The 22695-nt window shown below is 40.8% G+C and overlaps 1 protein-coding gene and 2 long non-coding RNA genes across 4 annotated transcripts; 1 reads left to right on the forward strand and 2 right to left on the reverse strand.

The window, feature by feature from the left end:
* LOC131239524 (uncharacterized) lies at window positions 1-4145 on the forward strand. The gene is made up of 2 exons (XR_009168260.1): window positions 1-142; window positions 3695-4145. It is a non-coding gene; the product is annotated as an uncharacterized LOC131239524 (long non-coding RNA).
* A 5359-nt stretch (window positions 4146-9504) lies between these two features.
* Window positions 9505-21231, reverse strand: LOC131239523 (small ribosomal subunit biogenesis GTPase RsgA 1, mitochondrial). 2 transcript variants are annotated; one of them, XM_058237267.1, is made up of 5 exons: window positions 20461-21231; window positions 18357-18569; window positions 16944-17138; window positions 16170-16363; window positions 9505-9974 (listed from the first exon to the last, which is right to left on the reverse strand). In XM_058237267.1, the coding sequence occupies exons 1-5, from the start codon at window positions 21109-21111 to the stop codon at window positions 9812-9814; spliced, it is 1416 nt and encodes a 471-aa protein (XP_058093250.1). In that variant the 5' UTR covers window positions 21112-21231; the 3' UTR covers window positions 9505-9811. The 2 variants fall into 2 exon arrangements, with proteins under 2 accessions (XP_058093250.1, XP_058093251.1); XM_058237268.1 differs by having other exon boundaries at window positions 18363-18569; window positions 20461-21229.
* Window positions 10011-11258, reverse strand: LOC131239525 (uncharacterized). Its single transcript, XR_009168261.1, has 2 exons — window positions 10307-11258; window positions 10011-10256 (listed from the first exon to the last, which is right to left on the reverse strand). It is a non-coding gene; the product is annotated as an uncharacterized LOC131239525 (long non-coding RNA).
* Window positions 21232-22695: the final 1464 nt, after the last annotated feature.

The raw sequence follows: 22695 nt of genomic DNA on the forward strand, positions 1-22695 counted from the left end.
ACCACGTAGCTACAAGGTGCTGGGGTCCCCACGCAAAACGATAAATATTGATAAAATTCACGCCTTCCTCGTCCAAAGCTCTCGTCCTTCTCTTCTTTCGGAATTCGTCGTCTGAGAGTTCGGGGTATTGCACGCACTCCCGGTAAGTTAGCCACGTCCTCAACCCGCTCTTAGTTCTCTTCTTCTCGTTCTTTTCCGCTTTTCAGAAATTAGGGTTTCTCTCCCTGAGGTTAGACAATGCTCGGGCCGAGAACTCTTACAGCAAGTTCGTGTTTTCAGTTTGTACGAGAAGGCCCAGGGCTCAGCGATCCAAGTACCGTTGATCAAATGGCCCATTGGTTGAAAATCCCGATTTGAAATATCAAAGCTCAGGATATCTCGCCTTTGGTGCATGGGCCATCCATTACGGGGCCTATAATATCGATGGGTTGGATCACCAAAACATTGGGGCCGTACTTATTCCTCTTCTTCCCGATTGGATTCTTACGCCATATGGAGGAACTATATAATAATATTGCAGGGAACTGGGTGATGCGTGGTGCACATGCAGAAGGAAACGGATTGGCTACTCCCCCTGCCACCAGCCAATGGCTGATGTTCGGTAGTCTGTGGGCACCACCATGATGTATGTGTTTCATCCATTCCGTCCATCTATTTTTATAGATCATTTTATAGTAGAAAAAATTAGGTATATCCTATTCTCAATAGGACCACATTACAGGAAACAGTGTTGAATGAACGTTGACCATTTAAAACTTTTTGAGGGCCATAAAAGTATTGTCTCAAGCTGATCTTTGTTTTTTCCCTTCATCTGGGTCTTTATGACCTAATCAACAGATTGAATGTCAGATAAAAAGTACAGTGGGCCTTAGGAGGATTTAAATGATGGATATCCAATCACTATTGTTTTCCTGTGGTGTGGTCCACCTATTATTTGTATCCTCCTTATTTTTAGTATTAAGCCCAAAATGATCTTTAAAAATGGATTAACGGAATGGATGAAACACATCCATCATGGTGGGGCCCACAGACCACTGAACACCAGCCACAAGGCTGGTGTCAGGGGGAGTAGCGAATCCGTTCCCCATGCAGAATGATATTCAACAAAGGGAGTTATTTGATACTCTGGCTGCGTGTGATGCTTGATATGCAGGCATTCAGAAATTATACGCATATATAATCTAATTTTAAACAGACGAAACTATGGGGCTTACTGTTTCTAAGTAATGGTCCCAAAATTAGATTGGTCACTCTGGTACCTGTTTGTTGAAATAGGATCATGGGATATTTTTAGTTTTAACTGTCCAATAAATGTCCAAAAATCGGTGGTGAAATTCCATCAGCGTGTCAGGGTCCTTACTCTTGCTCGGGTGGTAGACTCTCAGGAGTTTCAACTCCCGGTCAAGGTACCCATCGGTGGTGAAATTCCACCAGCGTGAGTGTGCGGGGGTGTGTAAAAAAAAAAATTAAAAAAAGTCCAAAAATCAAATAAGTGTAATTTTGGTTCATGATACATCTAGACTTGTACCCACAACATGCACAGTTTAAATTATTTTTTTTTAGGTGGATGCACTTTCGAAAGTAATTTACAAGTGAATGTTTACCATCCATCAGACTCTGCTAGAGTTTGGAAGATTTTCTCATTCAACAATGTGTCAATGTGAATGTTTTGCCTCCACCATGTATGTGTTCAGGCCGGATGGGCCAAGCGTAATGATAACAAGCCCTACCTACCCTGCCGGGCCCATTGTCCTAGTTTATACTCTATAGTGGATAGGCATTACTGACATAGCTTGTAGAGTTTGTGTACTAGCATATATTAATAATAATAATATTATTATTATTATTATTATGAAGAACTTTGATACTTTTGTAGAGCATGGCAAATGATACGTAGGCACTTGTAAACTGTTCAAACCTTAGCTTAGATTGGGGAGTTCTTTTTTTTTTTTTTTTTGTTTAATTTTTAAGGGGGTGCTTTCATTCAGATTGGGGAACTATATATTGATAGACTCATTTAAGTCCTTGGTGGGGACGCTTGGCCAATGGATAATCTTATTGGACACAAATGTGACCACAGAAAACCTTGAAACTTTGGAGGAAAATGATGATTCATGAACACACACTCGCGAATTGTAAACCAATTGTACACGTAGCATACGCAACTTATCTCTAACTTGTAGGGCCAAACTTGATCGCCTGCCGTGCCCTGTCCTGGGCCTAGCCCAGCTTGGCCCTCCAGGGCTTAGGGCTCTAGGGCCTAGCCAGGAACAATCTCAGCCCTGCCCATTGCCACCCTAATACAAAGGCACTCAGAAATTGTACATGTGGCATACATTAACTAAAATTAAACCAGCCAAAATAGTACCTATTTTACAATCCCAAAATCAGGTTGTTTTAATAATCCCATCCTCTGATGGTGAATACTTTTAGGTTGAAAAAGGACCTTGGATGTTTTTCATTTTAGCTGTCCAAAAACTATCCACCAATCCAATAGTCAGATAATCACATAATCTTCTCTCTCTCTCTCTCTCTCTCTCTCTCTCTACACACACACTTTTGATGTTTATTTGCAATCCAACTTGTTCAAAAGGTCACATAGACCTGGATTAAGGGAAAAACAAATATAAACTTGATCCAAAACCTTCATGGCCCCAAGAAGATTTCAATGGTAGGTTTTCAATTCACACTGCCTTTTGTGGTGTGGTCCACTTGAGCTTTGGATCTGCCTCACTTTTTAGCCATGCCATAAAATGATCTCATAAAATGGATGAACTGTGTGGATATAACACACACATCATGGTGGACCCCACAAAACTTGGTCACATCAAGGATGAAATAAAAGAGAGAGAGTCATGGAGTGAGAGGGAGTCTTGGAGGCTCTCTTTCAGACACTCTCAAATACAAGTGAGAGGGAGTCTTTGGAGGCTCTCTTAAGAATAATCTGAAAAACATGGAAAGCTACGGTTTGGATTAAGTGAGTATATAACTCCGCTGCGCTATGGTTTGTAGAGGAGCATTATATATATGTGTGTGGGGGGGGGGGGGAGGGGAAGATTTAGGCATGTCTTCACATGATTTTAGATATGGTGAATACCCTACTGGGATATCCTATAATTTAAAGGGGACCCATCAAATGCACGGTGTTGATGGTTGACACACATCACGGTGGGGCCACACAGCTCGAACTCATGGGAAGTTCCCATGAGCTCGACCGCATAGAACCTTTTCCATATATGTACACACACACAATACCCAAATAATCACATAATTGTAATTTTTGGTTAATGATACATCTAAACTGGGATCCACAGTTTGGACAGTTGATTTGAATACCATGTATTCCAGGTATGCAATTTCTAGGAGCCTGCATGTCATCCATCACACTCTACCAGAGTATCAAAATTCTCCTCTCGAGACTTTTACCTGCTTTATGGAGGCATCACTAAAGACAATAATATCATTAGCAAATTGCTAAGTCACCACCAAGGCACCAACTCTGGTTTGCCATCTTTTGAACTGAAAACCTTTTAAAAGACTGATATTGGAGGCTCTAACAGTGGTTTGGATTTTCCTTCTTCTTCTTCTTTTTGAGAAATTTAAAAAATGAATTTTAGTGTTCAAAAAAGAAGTTAGGAGGTTCTCTTCCAAATTCTAGAAATTCTTCCTTTTCTGAAAATTTCTCTATTTATAGATGGATTGGAAAGGCCAGCAGCAATCGCGGCGTCTGATGTATATCATGCCTGTGGTCTTTGCTGCATCAGCATTCATCACTGGCTACTGCACTGGCTCGCACATGGTGATGTTACTCATATACACCACTGGCGTCATTGTGACAGCGGCAATCACTGTTCCAAACTGGTCATTCTTCAACCAACATCTGCTGAACTGGTTGGATCCTGTCGAGGCTGAGCCTCATCCAAAGCCACAACCCATGATTTCAAAGACGAGGCGGTCGTTCTCTAAGCGTCGTCGTTAGAGCAGGTCTTGGATCAAATGTTAATATTTAATTTGGCTTTTGTTTCTTCCTTTCCTTTCTGCAGTTTTCGGAATGAAGCATTTGTGTTTAGTGCTTGGAATTTAATGCAGTTTTAATAGTTATCCACTACTTTTTAAGGCTAGTTCATCTGGAATTAGGATTGCAACTCGGACAGGCCAGGTCGTGTAGGGTCAATCCAGTGCCAACATAACCCCGTGAGGACTTAGCTCGAGGCCCAACCCAACCAAAAGTATTGAATGCGCAACCCTAATGTAACTCTTGTTGGATAAAACCAGTGTTTAAAATATCGGTATCGCGTTATGTATCGCATTCTTAGGATACGGATACGTATCGATTATCGCATGTGATATATCGGTTGTATTGTGTAATGTACCGATATTGTTAGAAACATTGGGAAATTGGTCGAGTTTTTCAATGGAACTTTAGTGATTCTTAAAAAAAGACATCAATACACTTAATAATTAAAATATTAAAAAAAACAAGTGCACGTGATAGGTCTTCTTTATATGGAGTCGTAATCTATGCCTTGTCTAATTGAGTTGATGCAAGCATATTTGAAGTATATTCATTTAATTTATAAATGTAAGAAAATGTGTGGAAACACAAATAATACATTTAAAAACGAAAGAAGAATTACTAGATTAGGTTACCTACATGTTTAAATTTATGTTTGGACACAAAGATTGCAATCGATTTGGGAGAAATTGAGATTTTTTTTTTTTAGTTTTCCACAATTCAGCCATCTCCTCTGAATCTAGAAATCGAAGCTTCTTGAATTTATGATTTTTCATACATAATATGAAAGGAAAAAAAAAAAAGATTTATAATAATTTACAAAATTAAAAAATAATAAATAAATAAATAAATTGAAAATGCTCACTGGATGAAACATGTGGGATATATCACACTACTTGTGCATTTCACATCGCATAGGTGAATATATCAGCCGATATCGTCGATATTTAAAACAATGGTAAAACCACCCTTTATCTTGGCCAAAAACTCTTTACCAAAACAAAGTTTTAGCCTATGTAAAATCTAGTTGGGTGGAAATATTTAATATATATAGGATCAGTTGCCCAATGCCTCAGCGCAAGTTTGACCTGACCTGGGTTTGGGTTGAGGAGGTCCAGCCGGAACCCAACCCGAACTCTATCCCACCCAATCTGACCTGACCCAACATAACATTATGGTTTGGCCAATCAGTTTATATTGAGCTTGACTCAATTTCCACCTGCATCCTGATTCTGGAAGGCTGATTTGGTGGGTTCATTGTGGATGATGTGTCATAGTTGAGAAATCACACCCATTGAGCAATCTAACCATAATCGGATAATTGAATGTAAGTTTGGACTTGGGCGTATCGACAGTGAGCCTTGCTAGATGGATGGTTCAGATTGCCCACCACAGACAGCCACATGTTGGTGATGGGCCTAGAATGCGAAATTTGTACTTGACAAACAACTGTGAAATCATACATACTGTTTGGATGATGAGCCCATGGATTGGAGTCTAGAAGGTCAGTTTGAAAAGTCAGAAATGTGTATTTTGCAAGAAGGGTAGATGCTATTATATATTATCAATATTCTACTCCCTAATGCGTCATGATTTTATCTCAAGGGGTGCTCGGTTGTAGATTGTATCTGAATTACTTCTGTTTATATGTGGGTTGTTGTCACTATTAATAGATGTTTCCATTACTAACTGTCAATTTGTGGGCCACCGATTGGATGGTTAAGGTTGCATTTGGAAGACCACTCAAAATGTGTTTCCAGTTAAAACATTCTAGCAAGGTATATTGTGTACAAGTCACAAAAAACACATTCTGTATTGATTGGAATAATGTTGTTGGCACTGCAATTACAGTCATGAAAAATGCAATCCTAACCATCCAATTAATGATTATCTAATGCATAGGTAAAGGTCACAAATTCGAAGAAAAATCAGATGATTTAAATTTTCTTCTCAGTGCCATTTTTCACCTATGATCAATCCACAGTTGGGTCAGTGATTTACACGGTCTGGATTGCCTTATAACTATTACAATTATGGTTAAGAGTCATCACCATTTTTTAAATCTTGAACTTTTGTGAAATTGGAGGGCACCGATTACAATTAGGTAGTGTCGCCGGCAGGCACCACTCCCAGTGGTGGTTGGTGATGCGCTATGGGCCGCACCATGATGAATGTATTTTATATCCACACCGTCCATCTGTATTTTCAGCTCATTTTAGGTCATGAACTCAAAAATATGAAGTAGATTCAAAGCTCAAGCGGACCACACCACAAGAAACAGTGGTGATAAGTGACACCCACCATTAAAACCTTCCCAAGGCCCATTCGAAACGTTTATTTGCCATCCAACCTGTTGATTAGGTCATGAATTAGAAAATGAAGTAGATTCAAAGCTTCATTTACCTTCCTGGTCCACAAATTAATTGACGCCAGTGCTAGGTGGGGCCCACCGTAGTGTTTGGGAGAAATTCACCCCATCCATCCGTTTTTTATGAGATTGATCTCAAGCGGTAGCTACTAGAGGGAAAAATGGGGAAACAGTTTCCTACCATTGAAACCTTCATGGGATCCACCTTGATGTTTATATCTCATCTAAGCCGTTTATAAGGTCATTCCCACTTAGGTGAAGTGAAATCACAAAAAATTTAGCCTGATACGAAGCTTTTGTGGCTACACGAATGTTTCAACGGTAGTTACTAAATCTCCACTGTTTCCTCTAGTGTGGCACACTCAAGTTTTTTATCCACCCTATGTTTGGTAGCTAAAATGATCTCGCAAAACGGATAGACGGGGTGGATTTCTCCCAAACATCACAGTGGGCCCCACTTAGCCACCCCGCGCTGGAACTTCCTGCAAAAGTCTTTTGCAGGAAACCCACGTAGACAAATATCAGCTTGATCCGAAACTTTTGTGGCCCCCTCAGAAGTTTTTAACGGTGGGGATTCAGTCTGAGGTGTGGTCCACTTGAGCTTCGGATCTGGTTCTTTTTTTAGGTTCATGCCCTAAAATGAGCTGTAAAAACTAAAAACAGATGGAGACATCCTGGATATAAAACGCATACACCACGGTAGGACTCACAGCCCCCACAACACACCAACTTGGTGTGGGGCCCACAAGATCAGGATTCGATGCCATCCCCATTTTTAGGAATTTCTATGCCCAAGCGTTGCAAATATTTAGGCTTTGGCATCTTTAGCGGACCCCACTGTACAGACCGGATCACATGGATGGGCCCACTCATACCTTATTAATAATGCATACCTTATTAATAATGCAGGCGTGTGGGAGTCTTGCCCATCCACTTGCGGGCACACGTGCCAAACCTGATGGAAAGGTCAGACCTCACACATTCTCCATTTCGTAACAACTGGCATATGCGACCAAGAAAGAGGAAACTCCTTCACGTTCAAGGCTCTGTGCTTGTTTGGATGAGAGCTAAATCTTAGAAACTCAATAATAAAAATAAAAATAATAAAGATTTTACAATGATATAATCTTTTTCTACTATTTTAATAGCAAAAAGAAATAGTAACTTTTACAGAGCAATCATTACACTTATTTCATACTTAGATTTCCAAGCGATAATGTGATTTCTGATTTTTTTTTTATTTTTTATTTTTATTTTTTATTTTTTTTTAAACTTACTATCTACATAAGATTCCTAAATGAAATTTATGTTTCCATAACACCTGAAAAAATAATCAATAATAATTGACATTTCTAATCCCACACCAATGATTCTTTTATCCAAACCCGGAGTGGATTAGATGTTACACGGATAACACATTAGCGAGTGTTACCCTGATCGTGGGGCCCACCTTGATGAGCGTGTTATATAATCCATGCTCTCCATCCATTTTTTCAGATCATTTCGGGATGTGGTCCCAAAAATTAAGCAGATCCAAATTTCAGGTGACCACACCATTAGAAACAGTGGTGATTGAATGCCCACCATAATGTTTATTTGCCATCCAACCTGTTGATAAGGTCAGACCGACCCGGATTAAGGGAAAATACAAAGATCAGCTTAGATCCAAAACTTTTATGGCCCACAATATGTTTATAATGGTCAATCACTACAATTTTCAGCGATGTGGTTCACCTGAGATTTGCATCTGCTTAAGTTCTGGGATCGAGATGGAAAAACGGATGGACAGCTTGGTATACAATACATTCATCAAGGTGGGCCCCATACAGTCAGGGTAACACCTACTAACGTGTTACCCAAAGTAACATCTGATCTGCTCCCTATCCGAACACTCAATTCAAAATTTAGGGGAAAAAGAAGAAGAAGAAGCTAGAAATGGCTCAGCCAAATTGCCCCAATGAGATACATCAAGGCTCTAAGAAATCATTCATTCATAGAAGACTTTGAAAAAAAAAAAACACTTGGACTTGATAAGAAAATTTGTGAGGGGGAACTCAAAAAATATTGAGTCAGCCGCTCAAAAAATCATGACGGTGTGTTATTCAACTCAACTCGATGGAGGGATCACCTGAGTCGAGTTGTTTCTGAGTTTTCAAACCTTGGATGCAGCATTATGAGCACAAATGGTGGATGAGATCATTTTCAAAACAAAAAAAATGCTATTAATATTTGAGAGTTTTGCTAATCCTACAAGCTAGTCTCAGTCTCTGAATGCATTGCATGGAGGTGAAATGACCCAAAAGCAGGGGGACTCAACTCACCAAACTTACATTGAATCTGGACCATTGAAAGTATTTCTTTTCAAACCATTCGTAGTTTTCATGCATGCACCACCTACTTGATAGATTGAATACCTTGAATAATGGGTCCCCATGATGCACAAAGGGTAGGATGCCCTGCAGCTGGGAGCGTGGCCTCTGTGTTTCTTCTCATTTTCTTTTCCAATCTCCATGGTTGCTCATACCCATCTTTGCTGTTGTGACTATCATTTCTTAGTGCCCATGAACCATTGTACTTTGCCAAAATATCAGCATTCTCCTCGAGAAAAAGAGTATAGTCAAACAGACAGCTAGTCAGTTGTACGTTTTTTAAAACCTGTCTTTTTACAAAAAATAATCCCTAAATGCCCTTTCTTTTTGTAAAAATCCTCCCATGTTTTTTAAATGAGGTACAGCTTAATTTATATCGAGAGAGATAAACAGCAAGGCTAATTGCATTTTATATAGAGATAAACAGTAAGGCTTTAAGCATAAAAAAAGTGGAAAAAGAAAAAGAAAAGAGCCAACTTTATGCCTGAGAGTTGCTAATATACAGACATTTGGGTTTGCCCAATGCCATGCTATGAGTTTGTACAGTACTTTGGTTTTCGAATTGTACAAGTGGCACTAGCGGTTCGGTGATCCAAATGGATGATGTGAATGGATCCACTCAGATGGACCACACATCAACCGATTCCAGATGGGCAAATCCTAACCCTTCAATAAATGTCCAGCAAATAAGGGGTTAAGATAGACATGTAAGTAGTCCATGCATTTTTACCTTGGACTTTGCCAACAAGAAAGAAGAGAGAGGCATCTTACATCACATTTCTTCGCTGAAAGGCATCTTATATCACATTTCATCACTGTACAATCATGATTAGTTTCTGCGGCACTGGTCTTTTACCTTTCATTCCAATAGGAAAGACAGTAAAAGCATCAGCAATGGTCATGTTTCAGCCAATTTTAGCACCATACGCTTGTACAGAACAAATTATCAAAACCTTACTATTTACAGTGTAAGAGGATACGATCTCTACAGTCTCTACATCGCAGCAGGCTTCCAAGCAGTGTTGTTCATGCATGCCTTTCATCTTCAAGCCTCAAGCTTCAACTAGCATGTTCTTCAATATCTGTAAAGTCGTCAGCTTCGTCCAACTCATCCAATTCGTCTAGTATCGATTGATTGAGACTCTTCCGAGATTGTCTCCTGTGCTTCTTAAGCTCCAGTCGTGGCTCTGCTTGTCTGACGCCCATGTCCCCCACCTTGTACCTGCAAGAGTTCACATAGCTGAGGAAACAATCCTGCTTTTTCTTTTTTCTTTGTTTGGTTTTACTATTTATGTAAATTCAATGGTATTTGATTCTTACCCATACCATGGTTTCTATTGATGATGGCACCTTTTAGAGTATACAGTTCTGTACTACATACAGAGCACCGTACTGGTAGAATACACTGTTTTGCGTGTACGTGCAGAGCACCATAATGGTGGTATCTATCTTTTAGTTACCTTTGGTGTGTTTTAATACAAATGATAATTATGTCATTATCCTTCTGTAACCAATAGATTATAAATGGAGTACTCACGAGGAGAGACGAACAACAACTCCTGCCCCTTTCTCATCTCCGCGTCTGCTCCCTTCATCTTCTTGTTTTCTCTGACTAAACCTACATGGCATCAGAAAGGAACTGATCCTCTTCCTCTATCTTCTCCCATATCCCTCGTTCTCCTTTTTTTTCCCTGTCTTTTCTGTTTTGAGGGACTACCTTTCCTCTCTGCCGCTTTACAGAACCCTTTACGCTGGTGAAAGTGGAATAATCATGCACCCATCATCATCAGCAAATGGTTCTATGAGTTTTTATGACCCTTAACCATTCCCCAAAGTGTAACAGCCCACTGGATTTAGAGATGGAAGAGCAACAGTCCATATTGATGTTTTCGACAAAGAGATCTATCGGATCTAGCATTCAAGGACCAGATCTAGTCTTTCAGGCCCTTGACAGTTGCCAGATCTGTCTTGTGGCCCTACAACACTCGCTGGAAACCCTTATGGGCCTCAGTAGCTGCCGGAAATTCATTTAGGACCATTTACAGTTGTCAAATCTGTCTCTAGAGTCTCCAACAGTCACCATAAATACATTCAGAACCGTCAATAGTCACCGGATCTGGTTTTTAAGCCTTTGACAGTTGTCAGAAATCCCTGTTGAACCTCTGACAGTCACCGGAAAATTTCTCTGGAGCTCCAACAGGTATCAAAAATTCATTCCAAGCGGAAGTGGATTGCGTACTGAGTAAACTCTGTGGGGCCCACTGTGATGTATGTGTCTTATCCACACTGTCCATCCGTTTTCCAGATCATTAGGGCATGAGCCCAAAATTGAAGCATATACAAAGCTCAAGTGGACTACACCAAAGGAAACTGTGTGAATTGAACACTTACCATTGAAAACTTCTTGGGGTCCACAGAAGTTTTGGATGAAGCTGATATCTGTGTTTTCCCTTCGTCAATATCTTTGTGAACTTATGAACAGGTTGGATGACAAACAAACACCATTGGGGGCAAGGTGTTCCGTAACGGTAACGGTGGCCGTAACGGCCACCACTGTTACCTTTACCAGACAGGGCATTACGACTGTTACGGTCTCTCTTTTTTATTTTTTTATTTATTGAAAAAACCACCGAAAAACCTGTATATGCCCCGTAATGTTGATTAAAAAGTATGAAAAACATATATATGTCCGGGAATATATCATTACATGGCTATTATGGCCTTTAGGAATAGATCATTACGGGGCTATTATGGCCTTTATAGGGGATGTAACATGCCGTTAACAGCAATTACGGGTTATTTTTTTCCATAACGGCTGTTACGGCCGTTACGACCCCGTAACATGTAACGGTTGCCTCCGTTACCTTTACGGCCCCGTAATGGCCTTTACGGCACACAATGATTGGGGGCCCTAGGAAGGTTTCAACGGTGGATGTCATTACCCCCACTATTTCCCGTGGTGTGGTCCACTTGAGCTTTGGATATGCTTCAATTTTGGATTCATGCCATAAAATGATATGGAAAAATGGATGGACGGCGTGGATAAAACACATACATCCATGGTGGGCCCCACAGAGTTTACTCAATGCACTTACGATACTAAGTTACTCCGAACCAATCCGCTTCCATTCTGAGCCCACTGTAATCATGGGCTACCTCTTCCAGCATCAAATCAAAGTCCCTACTCATCATCCGACACAAGATCTCTGTCTTGACTTATCTTCTGACTCAAGAACAACAATCTCTTCAATTTTTCACATATCTCTAGTCATTCCTAAGGCCTTATTTTCATTTTATTTATAATTGGAGATAATAACAACAACCAGATTCCATCTGGACAAATTGATAGTCCTAATCTTACAATTGCTACCATAAAACTAGACGGTGCATATTATCTGGAATGGTCCCATGTGCCCTGAATGCATAGTGGTGCTCGGAAAAGATTGGGATACATTATAGAAACTCAAAAATAGCCCAAACCTGATGATCCCACTTATGATGAATGCGAAAGTGAAAATTGGCCGGTTATACCCTAATGATGATGACATTACATCACGCACAGCACGCCTTTACGCACGTATCAGAGGAGGAATTTCTCTAAAAAAACAACAAAGGCGCTCTTTGTTTCTTCTTCATGTGATGTGAAGACTTGTTCCATGCGATTTGGAACGAAGATCGGTGCGAAGCCCTTCTTCAACCACGGGAGTGCGAAGCTTCCAACCATCAACCATTGTTTTTTCCTTCTCCATTTGAGGTATTTTGTTGAGATTCCATCTTCTTCTTGTTCCTAACCTCCAATAGCCTTTCAAAACCCCTTCTTTGCTTTCCCCTTGACCTTTCCCATCAACCCCTTCCACAATGGACCAAACCCGAGCCGCCCAAGCCTCACACGTGTGACCGTACGGCCACACGTGTGGACCACGTGGGCTGGTCCATACAGCCACCCTTTTCTCATTTTGTTTTCCTTTTGATTCCCCATCAAAACCCTCTTAATCCTAGACCTAAATCCTAACCCTAAGTTCTCAGATTCCCCCAAATTTTCCGAACCTTAATTCCCTTTAACTCCCTAACACCCAATCATCAAAATCCTAATTCCTTTTAATTACAACCCAAATCCCCAAAATTGTCTCATCCAATTGGAGCAATTAGGCCCTAATTTCATTCTTACCCAAATTTCCTTAACTCTAGACTTACCCTTATCTTGACTTAGCAAACCCTAGGTAGTATTAGGTTTTCCTCTTTCAGTTAGACCTAACCCCTATGCAATTTGGATGTCCCTACATCCATTAGATCCCAATTTTCCGAATTTAATGATCATATAGGACGAATCTTGACAACTTAGCCTTGAACTATGTATAAATTCTTCTTAGAATTTTGAGATTTGTGGTGATGTTAGCATGATTTGTGATTTTTATTAATTAATTTAATTTTGTTGATTGATCTCACTCATTATTTGGCTTCATGCATTGGTCATGCATAACCTAATTACTCAATTCCATGCAACCCAAAATTAATGATGGTCTCTATATCTTAAAATCTGCGAAAGATGTCTAGAATAAAGTAGCTAAAATGTACTCCCAACAAGAAGACTTGGCTCATCTCTATCAACTTCACACCGAGATCAACAATCTCCAACATGGTGATGGAAGGGTAGGAGGGTACTTTGCTAATATGAATCATAAATGAGAAGAGCTGGATAATTGTCAAAAACTATTCTAGACTTAAGATTTTAAAAATTAAAATGAGACAACTTTAAATATTTAACTTTCTTGTTGACTTTCATTCGGATTTCGAACCCCAACAGACACAAATTCTTGAAAGAGAATCTTTAACTTAGAATCCGTATATAATTACATACATGTTGTAGCTAAACGATGTAACAATTCGCAGTCTATCCTTCTAGCATGATCACTCTTGATGACAAAATCTAAATTCGGCAAGGAACTAAATGGAGAAATGTGGACAAAGATAAGCTCCGATGAACTCATTGTGGCAAACGACGACATACAAAGGATCATTGTTGGATACTACATCTTAATCTTCTCCGAAAGAACCTTCAATCAAAGGCTTCCGCTAATGTGAGCACTACTGGAGGAGAGTCTTCTGCCAATAATGATAGTGATTAGTGACCTAAGGGATAAAGCTATTAATGATCTACAACAACAAATTGCGGCTCTTCAACCCTCTCTTATGTAGGTAACTAAATAGGGCAATTAAGTACATTTGCCAATCACATTTCTCAGACATCTTGGATCATTGATTCAAGGGCATTTAACCACATGACCGATACGACCAATCATAATTACTCATTACATATACAGAGAACTGGTTCCTAGGAGAAAATCTCAATCCCTCTCTCTCTCTATGGTGTGTCCGCATCTCCTCCTCCCAGCTTTTGGCTTAAGGAATCTGGCAAAGTTTGCCAACTTCAAAGAGTTTAGTATGTTCTTAAACAAACTCCTCGTACCTAGTTTAAAAATCTTGGACATATGATTCCTTAAAACGACCATTCTGTATTTGTAAGACATAGATGGTAACACGACAATTCTTGTCGTATATGTTAATGATACCATTTTAACTAACACAAGCACAACTGAGATAGAAAATGTTAAGAAGCTTTTGGCATTGCCAATTGGGATGGACGATTTAGGGCTACTGAAATATTTATAAGATTGAGGTTACTCAAAGCACATAATCTTTCTATCCCAAAGCAAGTATGTACTAGACCTTGCTAAAGATAGCTTACTTGGTGCTCGTGAAGTTGATATAACAATTGAAGTAAATCATAAGTTACATGAGCACCAATCAAACGAAATTAATAATCCTGGCATATATCGTTAACTAGTGAGTAGTTTAATATATCTTAGTTTTAGTCGTTCAGACATCTCTTATCCCGTTGGCATTGTGAGTTAGTTTATGCAAAGGCCTTGTCATCGTCATCTTGAAGTTCTCTATCGAATTTGATTATTTTAAGGATGCTTCTAGTCGTGATCTCTCTATTCTAATCATGGTCGCTTGAATATCATCGGTTTTTGTGATGTTGATTAGGCCGGTTCTTCCTCTTATTAACGTTCCACTAGAGGCTATTGCACGTTTGTGGGATGAAATTTGGTTGCTTGGAAAAGCAAGTAATCAGTTGTTGCTCTCTCTTCTAATGAAGCCTTTTATCGTGGCATGGCCCACGCGCTTGTGAATTCATATGAGTCAAGTCCATGCTTCAAGATAAGAGATTCACTACATCTTCATCTATTCCCCTTCATTGTGATAATCAAGCAACCATACACATTGCGTCAAGCCCTATATTCAATGAAAGAACTGAGCATATTGAACTTGTGAATTCATATGGGTCAAATCCATGCTTCATGATGAGATCCACTACATCTTCATATATTCCCCTTCACTATGATAACCATACAGATTGCATCAAACCTTGTATTCAGTGAAAGAACCGAGAATATTGAAGTCGATTGCCACATCATTCGGGAAAGTTTAACTGCCAATCTTCTACATACTCCCTTTATTCGTTCAGATGATTAGTTAGTGCATCTTCACCAAAGCCTCTTCATCCATCCTCTTAAAGATCAATGGTGCCAAGCTTGACATGTCTAATCTCCATGCACCAGCTTGAGGAGTGTTAGAGTACACAGCTCTGTGTGTGCCATACATACAGAGCACCATAATTGTGGTGTAATCTTTTAGTTATTTTTTATGTGTTTTAATTCAAATGATAATTATTTATTATCCTTCTGTAACCAATAAATTGTAAATAAAGTATTCATGAGGAGAGTTGAGCAGTAACTCTCTCGTTTCTCTCATATCCACACCTGCTCTCTTCTTCATCAACTTGTTTCCTCTCACTCAACCTACAGGACATTGAGGGAACGATGGCCATTATATCCACATCTCCAGGAGCATCCCATTTCCCATTTGCTACATGAAGACAAAATAACAAGTAGATCCTACCTGAGGCTACTAGGGAGCGTGAAATCTCAACACCTATTCTAGTCTCCCCACTTGGCCGTGAGATCATGGAGGCCCCATTTTGTGTGCTGTGGTAGAAAATTAGGCAAGTCCAGTCATTAGGTGGGCTATGTGTGTTCATGGAGTGTGGACTCTGGTCAATTCCTTTTAGCCATCCTTTAATGCATGTGTGACCCACATGGCGATCAGATAAAGCTATTTTTTGGAATACAGCAGGGCACAACTGAACTGATGAATGGCTGGATATGGTTTGAAATCCTACTCTCTAGAGTAAGCCTGCACATTTGAAGAAGTAATGTCTCACGAAAATTATTGAAAGTATTGTTCTTGTCAGACCAGAAAGGCTAAAAAGCATAAAATTAAATCAAGAATGTACGCTTAACTGCCTCTCACCCCAGCAACGAATTTCTGAAAAGCAATTCAGACAGTAACATACCTCACATCACTTTCTCTCTTGGTTCCTAACGTCCGTAATAGGAATTCTTCTCTGATTTTGATCTCATCAAGCAGTTGAAGGTAGTATGGGTATCTTTCCCAGTCCCCCTTCACTAAACATCCTGGTTCGCCAAGATGCAGGCAATCATTGAATGAGCACTTTGAAGGCTCACTAGCATTGAGCATTTGCCTGACCTGAATAAGCCATTATTAAATTAGAAACAGTATAAGTCACAAAAACATCAGACTTTTTAGGCGTTGACAGTTTCAATTAACAATATGCAGAAAGTTGCTTGCAGACACCCATCTGCAACCACCAAAGAAGTGCTCCAGATGCACTTGATGTGGCACATGCATGCAAGATCAAGGCCATTCATCAGGCAGCTCCATCGTTAATGTGCCCTAGTCCAAAGATTATGCCAGCCCAAAAGGCGAAAACACTGCTCGCCATACACGTACGATGAGCATGAACCATGGTTATCCCATTTTAATTGTCTATTTCTCCATCCAAGGATGATTCAAGTCTAGCGTGAAGAATGGATTAGCCTGAATATTGGGCTCGGACAGATTCTCCAGGGGGCTCGTGGTTGATGGGTGAAACGTGTAGATCTCACACGTATAACAACATTGGCACGTGAAGAATGCTTGTCATTCGCCTCTCTGCAGATGGGCACTTGCAAGGAGCATTCCACTCTATAAAAATAAAATAAAATAAAATAAAAAATTTGGTTGCAACTTGCAAGTAGCACTCCTCTATGCAAATTACAGCACAAACCTCTGGAAACATATGGGCAAGAGATCTCTTTGTCACTTTAATCAGACTAGGCTGGTTAAATCCTGGAGTATCAGCAAGATATCCTCCCCCGGTGAGCGGAAGCAAAGAAACATGACGTGTAGTGTGCTTTCCTCGGCCACTTCTCATAGACACTTCGCCAACACGCTGATCTTCAAACCACTTTCTGACTTCACTCTGAAAATGGTGAATGAGCAAAAGGAATTTCATAATGCATCATAACCACTATCCAATCTTAAGATAGAGAAATATATCCTACAAATGTAACGTGGCTGTATCAAGTTTCCCCATCAAGTACAACCCTATCATTGTTGTGAATGCCAATTTGGTTATTCAATCCAAACTGCCCAACAGATTGGCTACCTCATGGATGAGGCTAAAGGTGGAAAGTTGCAGTTTTTAACCCTTCAAACTTTTTTATCTACCAGAGCACTGGTCTAAGCTTTCCTTGACCAATGACCACCCAAATTGGGTGATGGCTTGAAAAGATATTACCTTCCAACCAGCAGCATTTTTTGGCTATGACTTATCCAATAGATGGTCCACCAATTAGATGGCCAAGATTCATTGTCCAAGAGCAATAAGCAAGGGTTCATTAGTTGATACCACTTGCTAAATGGTCTTGGACAGACACTGGATCCTAAACAAAAAATTACGGTGGTTTGTGTTTCCTTATGGCATTTCCCTTCAAACTTTTTTTTTACCAGAGCACTGGTCTAAGCTTTCCTTGACCAATGACCACCCAAATTTGGTGATGGCTTGAAAAGATATTACTTTCCAACCAGCAGCATTTTTTGGCTGACTTATCCAATAGATGGTCCACCAATTAGATGGCCAAGATTCATTGTGCAAGACCACTAAGGAAGGGTTCATTAGTTGATACCACTTGCTAAATGGTCTTGGACGGACACTGGATCCTAAACAAAAAATTACAGTGGTTTGTGTTTCCTTACAGCATTTCCATTCCAAAATGGCTATAAGGTTACATCAATACCATGTGTGCTCCCAAATAATAATCTTATACAGAGTGCTTTTTAAGGAAAAAAAAAAAAAAAAAAAGATTTATTAAAAAGATATAAGGGGAGCTCTTATACATTAAGGCAATGGAAAAAGAGGTTCCAGATTTCCAATGCAAACGGCTGATCTAGAGAGACCTTCCTAAGAGTATCTGCTATGGAGTTGGCCTATCTCGGGCTAAGCTGAAAAGAAACCCAAAAGACTAGTAATTTAAACTTAAATCTTAATCATATTTACAGTGAAAGAATGCTTACTAGCCTGGTATATATGTCCATGGTAAAAGAGGAGGTACTTGAGGCAGATTCAAATGACCAAAAAGACAGGTATGATGCAGAAATTGGTTGAAACCATGGAAATATAAAAGAGTTGAGAACACACACACACCTGCTCAAGCCACTCATCAGAAACAGGCTGATTGCTTCTCAACGCGTTGATCAGGCTGGACTTCCCAACACCACTTGGACCTACAATCACAGTTGTTTGTTCTTTCAGGGTGTCCACTAGGGTATTCAATCCATATTTGGAATCAACACTGCAAAAGAGTGGTTCGTAGCCCCAAGCACGCAGCCTTGCTTTCCAAGCCAACAGTGTCTGCATTAAAAACAAAATCACATTCAAGTTCCAGATGTAAAAGATAGGAATATAATGGCTCTGTTGTACAAACAAAGGCATCCTAAGAAAAATAAACAAGGGGGATCATAGCTTTCCAGATTTAACTAGCTTAACAAATACAGATGCTGCAGCCTTATGTTCAACTGTACCATCTCATAGATTACTACCTTGTTGAGACATTTAATAATGATGATACACATTTTCCAAGTTTTCACAAGTTGTAAGAATCAAACAAGTCCCTAGCAGTTGTAGAACAGCTCCTGTCATCTTGCAAGCTAACCAAACTTACCCAACTTACATACCAACAAAAAGTAGCAGCTTTCAGTTGGCTCGTTGGAGGAGGAAAGATACTTACCATTGACAACCTTCAAAAGAGGGGCATGATTCTCCCGAAAATATGTATAATGTGGAAGACGGACGCAGACACAGTTAATCATCACTTTGTTCATTGTCCGTATGCTAGTCGGATTTGGTATTCTATTCTTGGTCTGTTCGGCATCTCTTGGTCTATGCCAGAAACACTCGAGGAGCTTCTCCTTATGTAGCATTGCATTATCTTTGAGAGAATAATCCAGGATCTTTGGCAGTAGGCTTTGCTAGCCATTCTTTGGGCCATTTGGGGGGAAAGAAATGGTAGATGTTTTCAGGATGAGGCTTCCAAAGAAGGGAAAATTATCCCCAAAGTCAATGGTTTTGTTGTTGAATGGGCTTATTGTATAAGTTCATTATAAGACTCTAATTTTTCTTTATCTATGGATGTAATTCTTTGCGCTTTTTTGGCACCCTCTCAATAAAGTGATCAGTTAATCCTTTAAAAATAATAATAATAATCCTTGTGAGCCAACAAGCTAATCCCCACCACAATTCTGGAGCACTTCGTCAAGAGAGCAAATCCCACATGTTACAGTTTCTGCACCTTTACACTCGATCACGCTTTGAGATTGATTTCTGATAGTAAAATGAGAGGAAATACCTTGAAACTCACATATATGATTCTTGTTAAGGGGCATGAGTGTGATCTGAGGTCTGACAACCGAGAATGCTCTTTATAACCTGAGTTCAGTGGATAAGATTAGGTACATGCATCCTAAGTCACTAAATCTTATGGAGGTTAGGGGTTCCCACATCAGTTTGTTGAGGCCTGCCCCTTGTGTTAAATACCCTCTATGGACTGATTAGTTCATAGGATGGTCCCTCATAGACAAGTGTATATCTTGAGGATTTTGCATGACTGCAATTGACTGGATGGATCATTTGCTGAATAGATGCTCTGACTGTTAGAAGACATCTACCCTTGCATTTTGTTCATTTCCACCATACATTTGCAGGCCACCAATCAGTTCATCTTCTGAGCCATCCCATACCCAGTGAGGCCCGCCAATAGATAGTTCGTGCATGTGCCATGTGTACAGTTTTGATGGGAAGCTAGCATACACCATTTTAACACAGGAACCACATGTAACCGTACAGAGTCAAGGTACAATAATCCAGACCATTCATTCCAGGGGCCAATCTAACAAGTACAATTATCTGGACCATTCATTCAGCAGGACTCACCAGTTGGGCAATGAGTAAAAAAAATCCGACCCAATGAGTAACTCTAGCCATCCAATTGGAGTATTCCTGCCTGTTTAATTTTCCAATTTGCAGACATTATTGCTTTTGGTCTTCCAATTGCAGACCACCTATATATATGTATCTGTTTGGATCATCTGATGGATGCCATTTTCAGGCTAAGGACCATCAACAATGGGGCCATTTAGATAAACCGTCCGGAGTCCAGACCATTGTCAAGACTACCAAACCCTACAATTTTTCAAAGGAAGAAACACATAACACAACTCCAATTCAATTAACAAGCCATTCGAACCTCTTCCTCGACAAGCTCCACTTTATTCAGTCCGAGAGTGAGCGGTATCCCTGTCGACTCAGCCTCCACCAAGAACCGCGTGAGCGAGAACGGCTCGAGCTTCGGCTGGTCCATGGAGAACAGCACCAGCAGTTGGTCCACGTTCGCGACTGGTGGATCGGCCACCTCCAACTTCCGCTCGAGCACATCCTCGATCATGCCCCGCCGGTCCACCCAGTCGACGGACCCAACCAGGACCTTGTCCCCGACCAGAACCCTCCTTCTGATCTTCTTCAGCACAGCCCGGACGACGCACAGGAGCTCGACACCGATCGGGTTCTCGATCGAGGATTCCTCAACGATGACGCGCATGAAGTTGGCCTGGGCCGAGGACACCAATCCGATGGCCTGGGATGGAAGGAGAGTGGGCCGAGCTTGGGAGGGGGAGAGTCGGGAGAGGGAAGAGAGCTCCTTGACAGAGTCTTTGGCCTTGAGGAGGTTCTTGTTAGGTTTTCGAGGTGGGACATCGAGGTTCTCACGAGCGGCCGCTGTGGTGGCGGAGAAGCGGAGGCGGTGAGAGACATGGCGTAGGAGAGCGGCGGAGAGGGGGGAGGTGGAAGGAAGTAGGACGGTGGTGGGGTGGCGGAAGATCGAGAGCGAGGAGATTGGCATTGAGTGGCACAGATCCTTGGGTTAGGGTTTTGAGGGTTCTGGAGCAGTGAGATTCCGATCGAGAGAGATGCTGTTTCTCGAAGGAGAGGGCGGAAGAGGACGGGAGGAAGGAGAAAGGGGAAACGGATTGGCTACTTCACCTGCCACCAGCTGATGGCTGATTGTCGGTGCACTGTGGGCCCCACCGTGATTTATGTGTTTCATCCATTCCGTCCATATATATTTTTAGATCTTTTTATGCTATGAGACAAAAAATTAGGTATATCTCAAGTGGACCACATTACAGGAGATAGTTTTGAATGAAGGTTGACCATTAAAAACTTTTTGGGGGCCATGAAAGTTTTGGATCAAGCTGATCATTGTTTGCTACCTTAATCTGGATCTATGTGACCTAATTAACAGATTGAATGTCAAATAAATAGTACATTGGGCATTAGGAGGATTTAAATGGTGGATATCCAATCACTATTGTTTTCCTGTAGTGTGATCCACCTGAGATTTATATCCTTTTCATTTTTGTAATGAAGCCCTAAAATGATCTGTAAAAATTGATGAACGGAATGGATGAAATACATACATCATGGTGGGTCCCACAGAGCACCGACCACCAGCCGCGGGGCTGGTGGCAGGGGGAGTAGCCAATCCGTTTCCGGAGAAAAGAGTTCGGTTTGCCTCTGTCGCGATACACATTCCAGCGTGTGTCGCCGCCTTCTGGGACCCACACGAAGAGTGATGTGGTGATCGGAACCGTTCATGTGTGGGTTCTGTACCGTAAGTCCCATGTAAAGAAAATTACGCCTAAAGGATGATCGTTACCGTCGTTATGTGTAGATGAACTCAGAACAGTGAAAATATTTTATTTTATTTATCAAAACATTGAAGTGTGATTTATGGCAGTAAGGATAATATGGACGGTTCAAATCGTCGGACGGTCTCATCATGTGGGCCCCAGTGGCGGCGACGTACACTACTTTCTATGTCGCGTTAGAGGCAAAACGAGTACGAAGCATAGAGGAGAGCAGCCCGTCGTTTTGGTAATCCAGCCATTGTGCTGTTGGGTCCTCGTCCCACTGGACGAAATCAAGACCTTTTTCAGTTGAAAGTAGACCGCTGTTCTTTCTCTTTCTAACCGTCCATCAGTATGCCGCACATGGCAAGGTTCAGATCGGTTCTCCGTGGAGAGTCTTAGGATACAGTACATCCACGGTGTTCACAAATAAACCAACGGTCTGGATTACTAATCCATGGCCCCAGAATTGTCCGTGACAAATCCACCCTGTCCATCTATTTTGAAAGACCAAAATAGAACAGATTCTGATAGTCATGAAGATCCAAAACTCAAGTGGGCCACACCAATCAAACAGTGGGAACAGAAACGTGCACCGTTGAAACCGTTCATAGAATTATTTCGACTCAGATAAAGTGTTTTAACAAATACCATCTGATAGAAAACTTTTTTTTCTTACACACGCACACACACCCCCGCACACTCACGCTAGTGGAATTTCACCACATATGGATACTGGAACCCTTGACCAGGTGTGGAAACGCGTGCTAGTCTACCACCCGAGCAAGAGTAAGGAT

The sequence above is a fragment of the Magnolia sinica genome, chromosome 3, assembly GCF_029962835.1.
Source record: "Magnolia sinica isolate HGM2019 chromosome 3, MsV1, whole genome shotgun sequence".
Lineage (NCBI taxonomy): Eukaryota > Viridiplantae > Streptophyta > Magnoliopsida > Magnoliales > Magnoliaceae > Magnolia > Magnolia sinica.

Excerpts from the sequence above, each read along its gene's own strand:
- LOC131239523 (XM_058237267.1), bottom strand. The coding sequence starts at position 21,111 with ATGCCAATCTCCTCGCTCTCGATCTTCCGCCACCCCACCACCGTCCTA. Across the intron at positions 16,364-16,943 it reads TTGCCCATATGTTTCCAGAG|GTCAGGCAAATGCTCAATGC; the intron begins GTTTGTGCTGTA and ends TGGCTTATTCAG. Across the intron at positions 9,975-16,169 it reads AAGAGAGAAAGTGATGTGAG|GTACAAGGTGGGGGACATGG; the intron begins GTATGTTACTGT and ends GAACTCTTGCAG.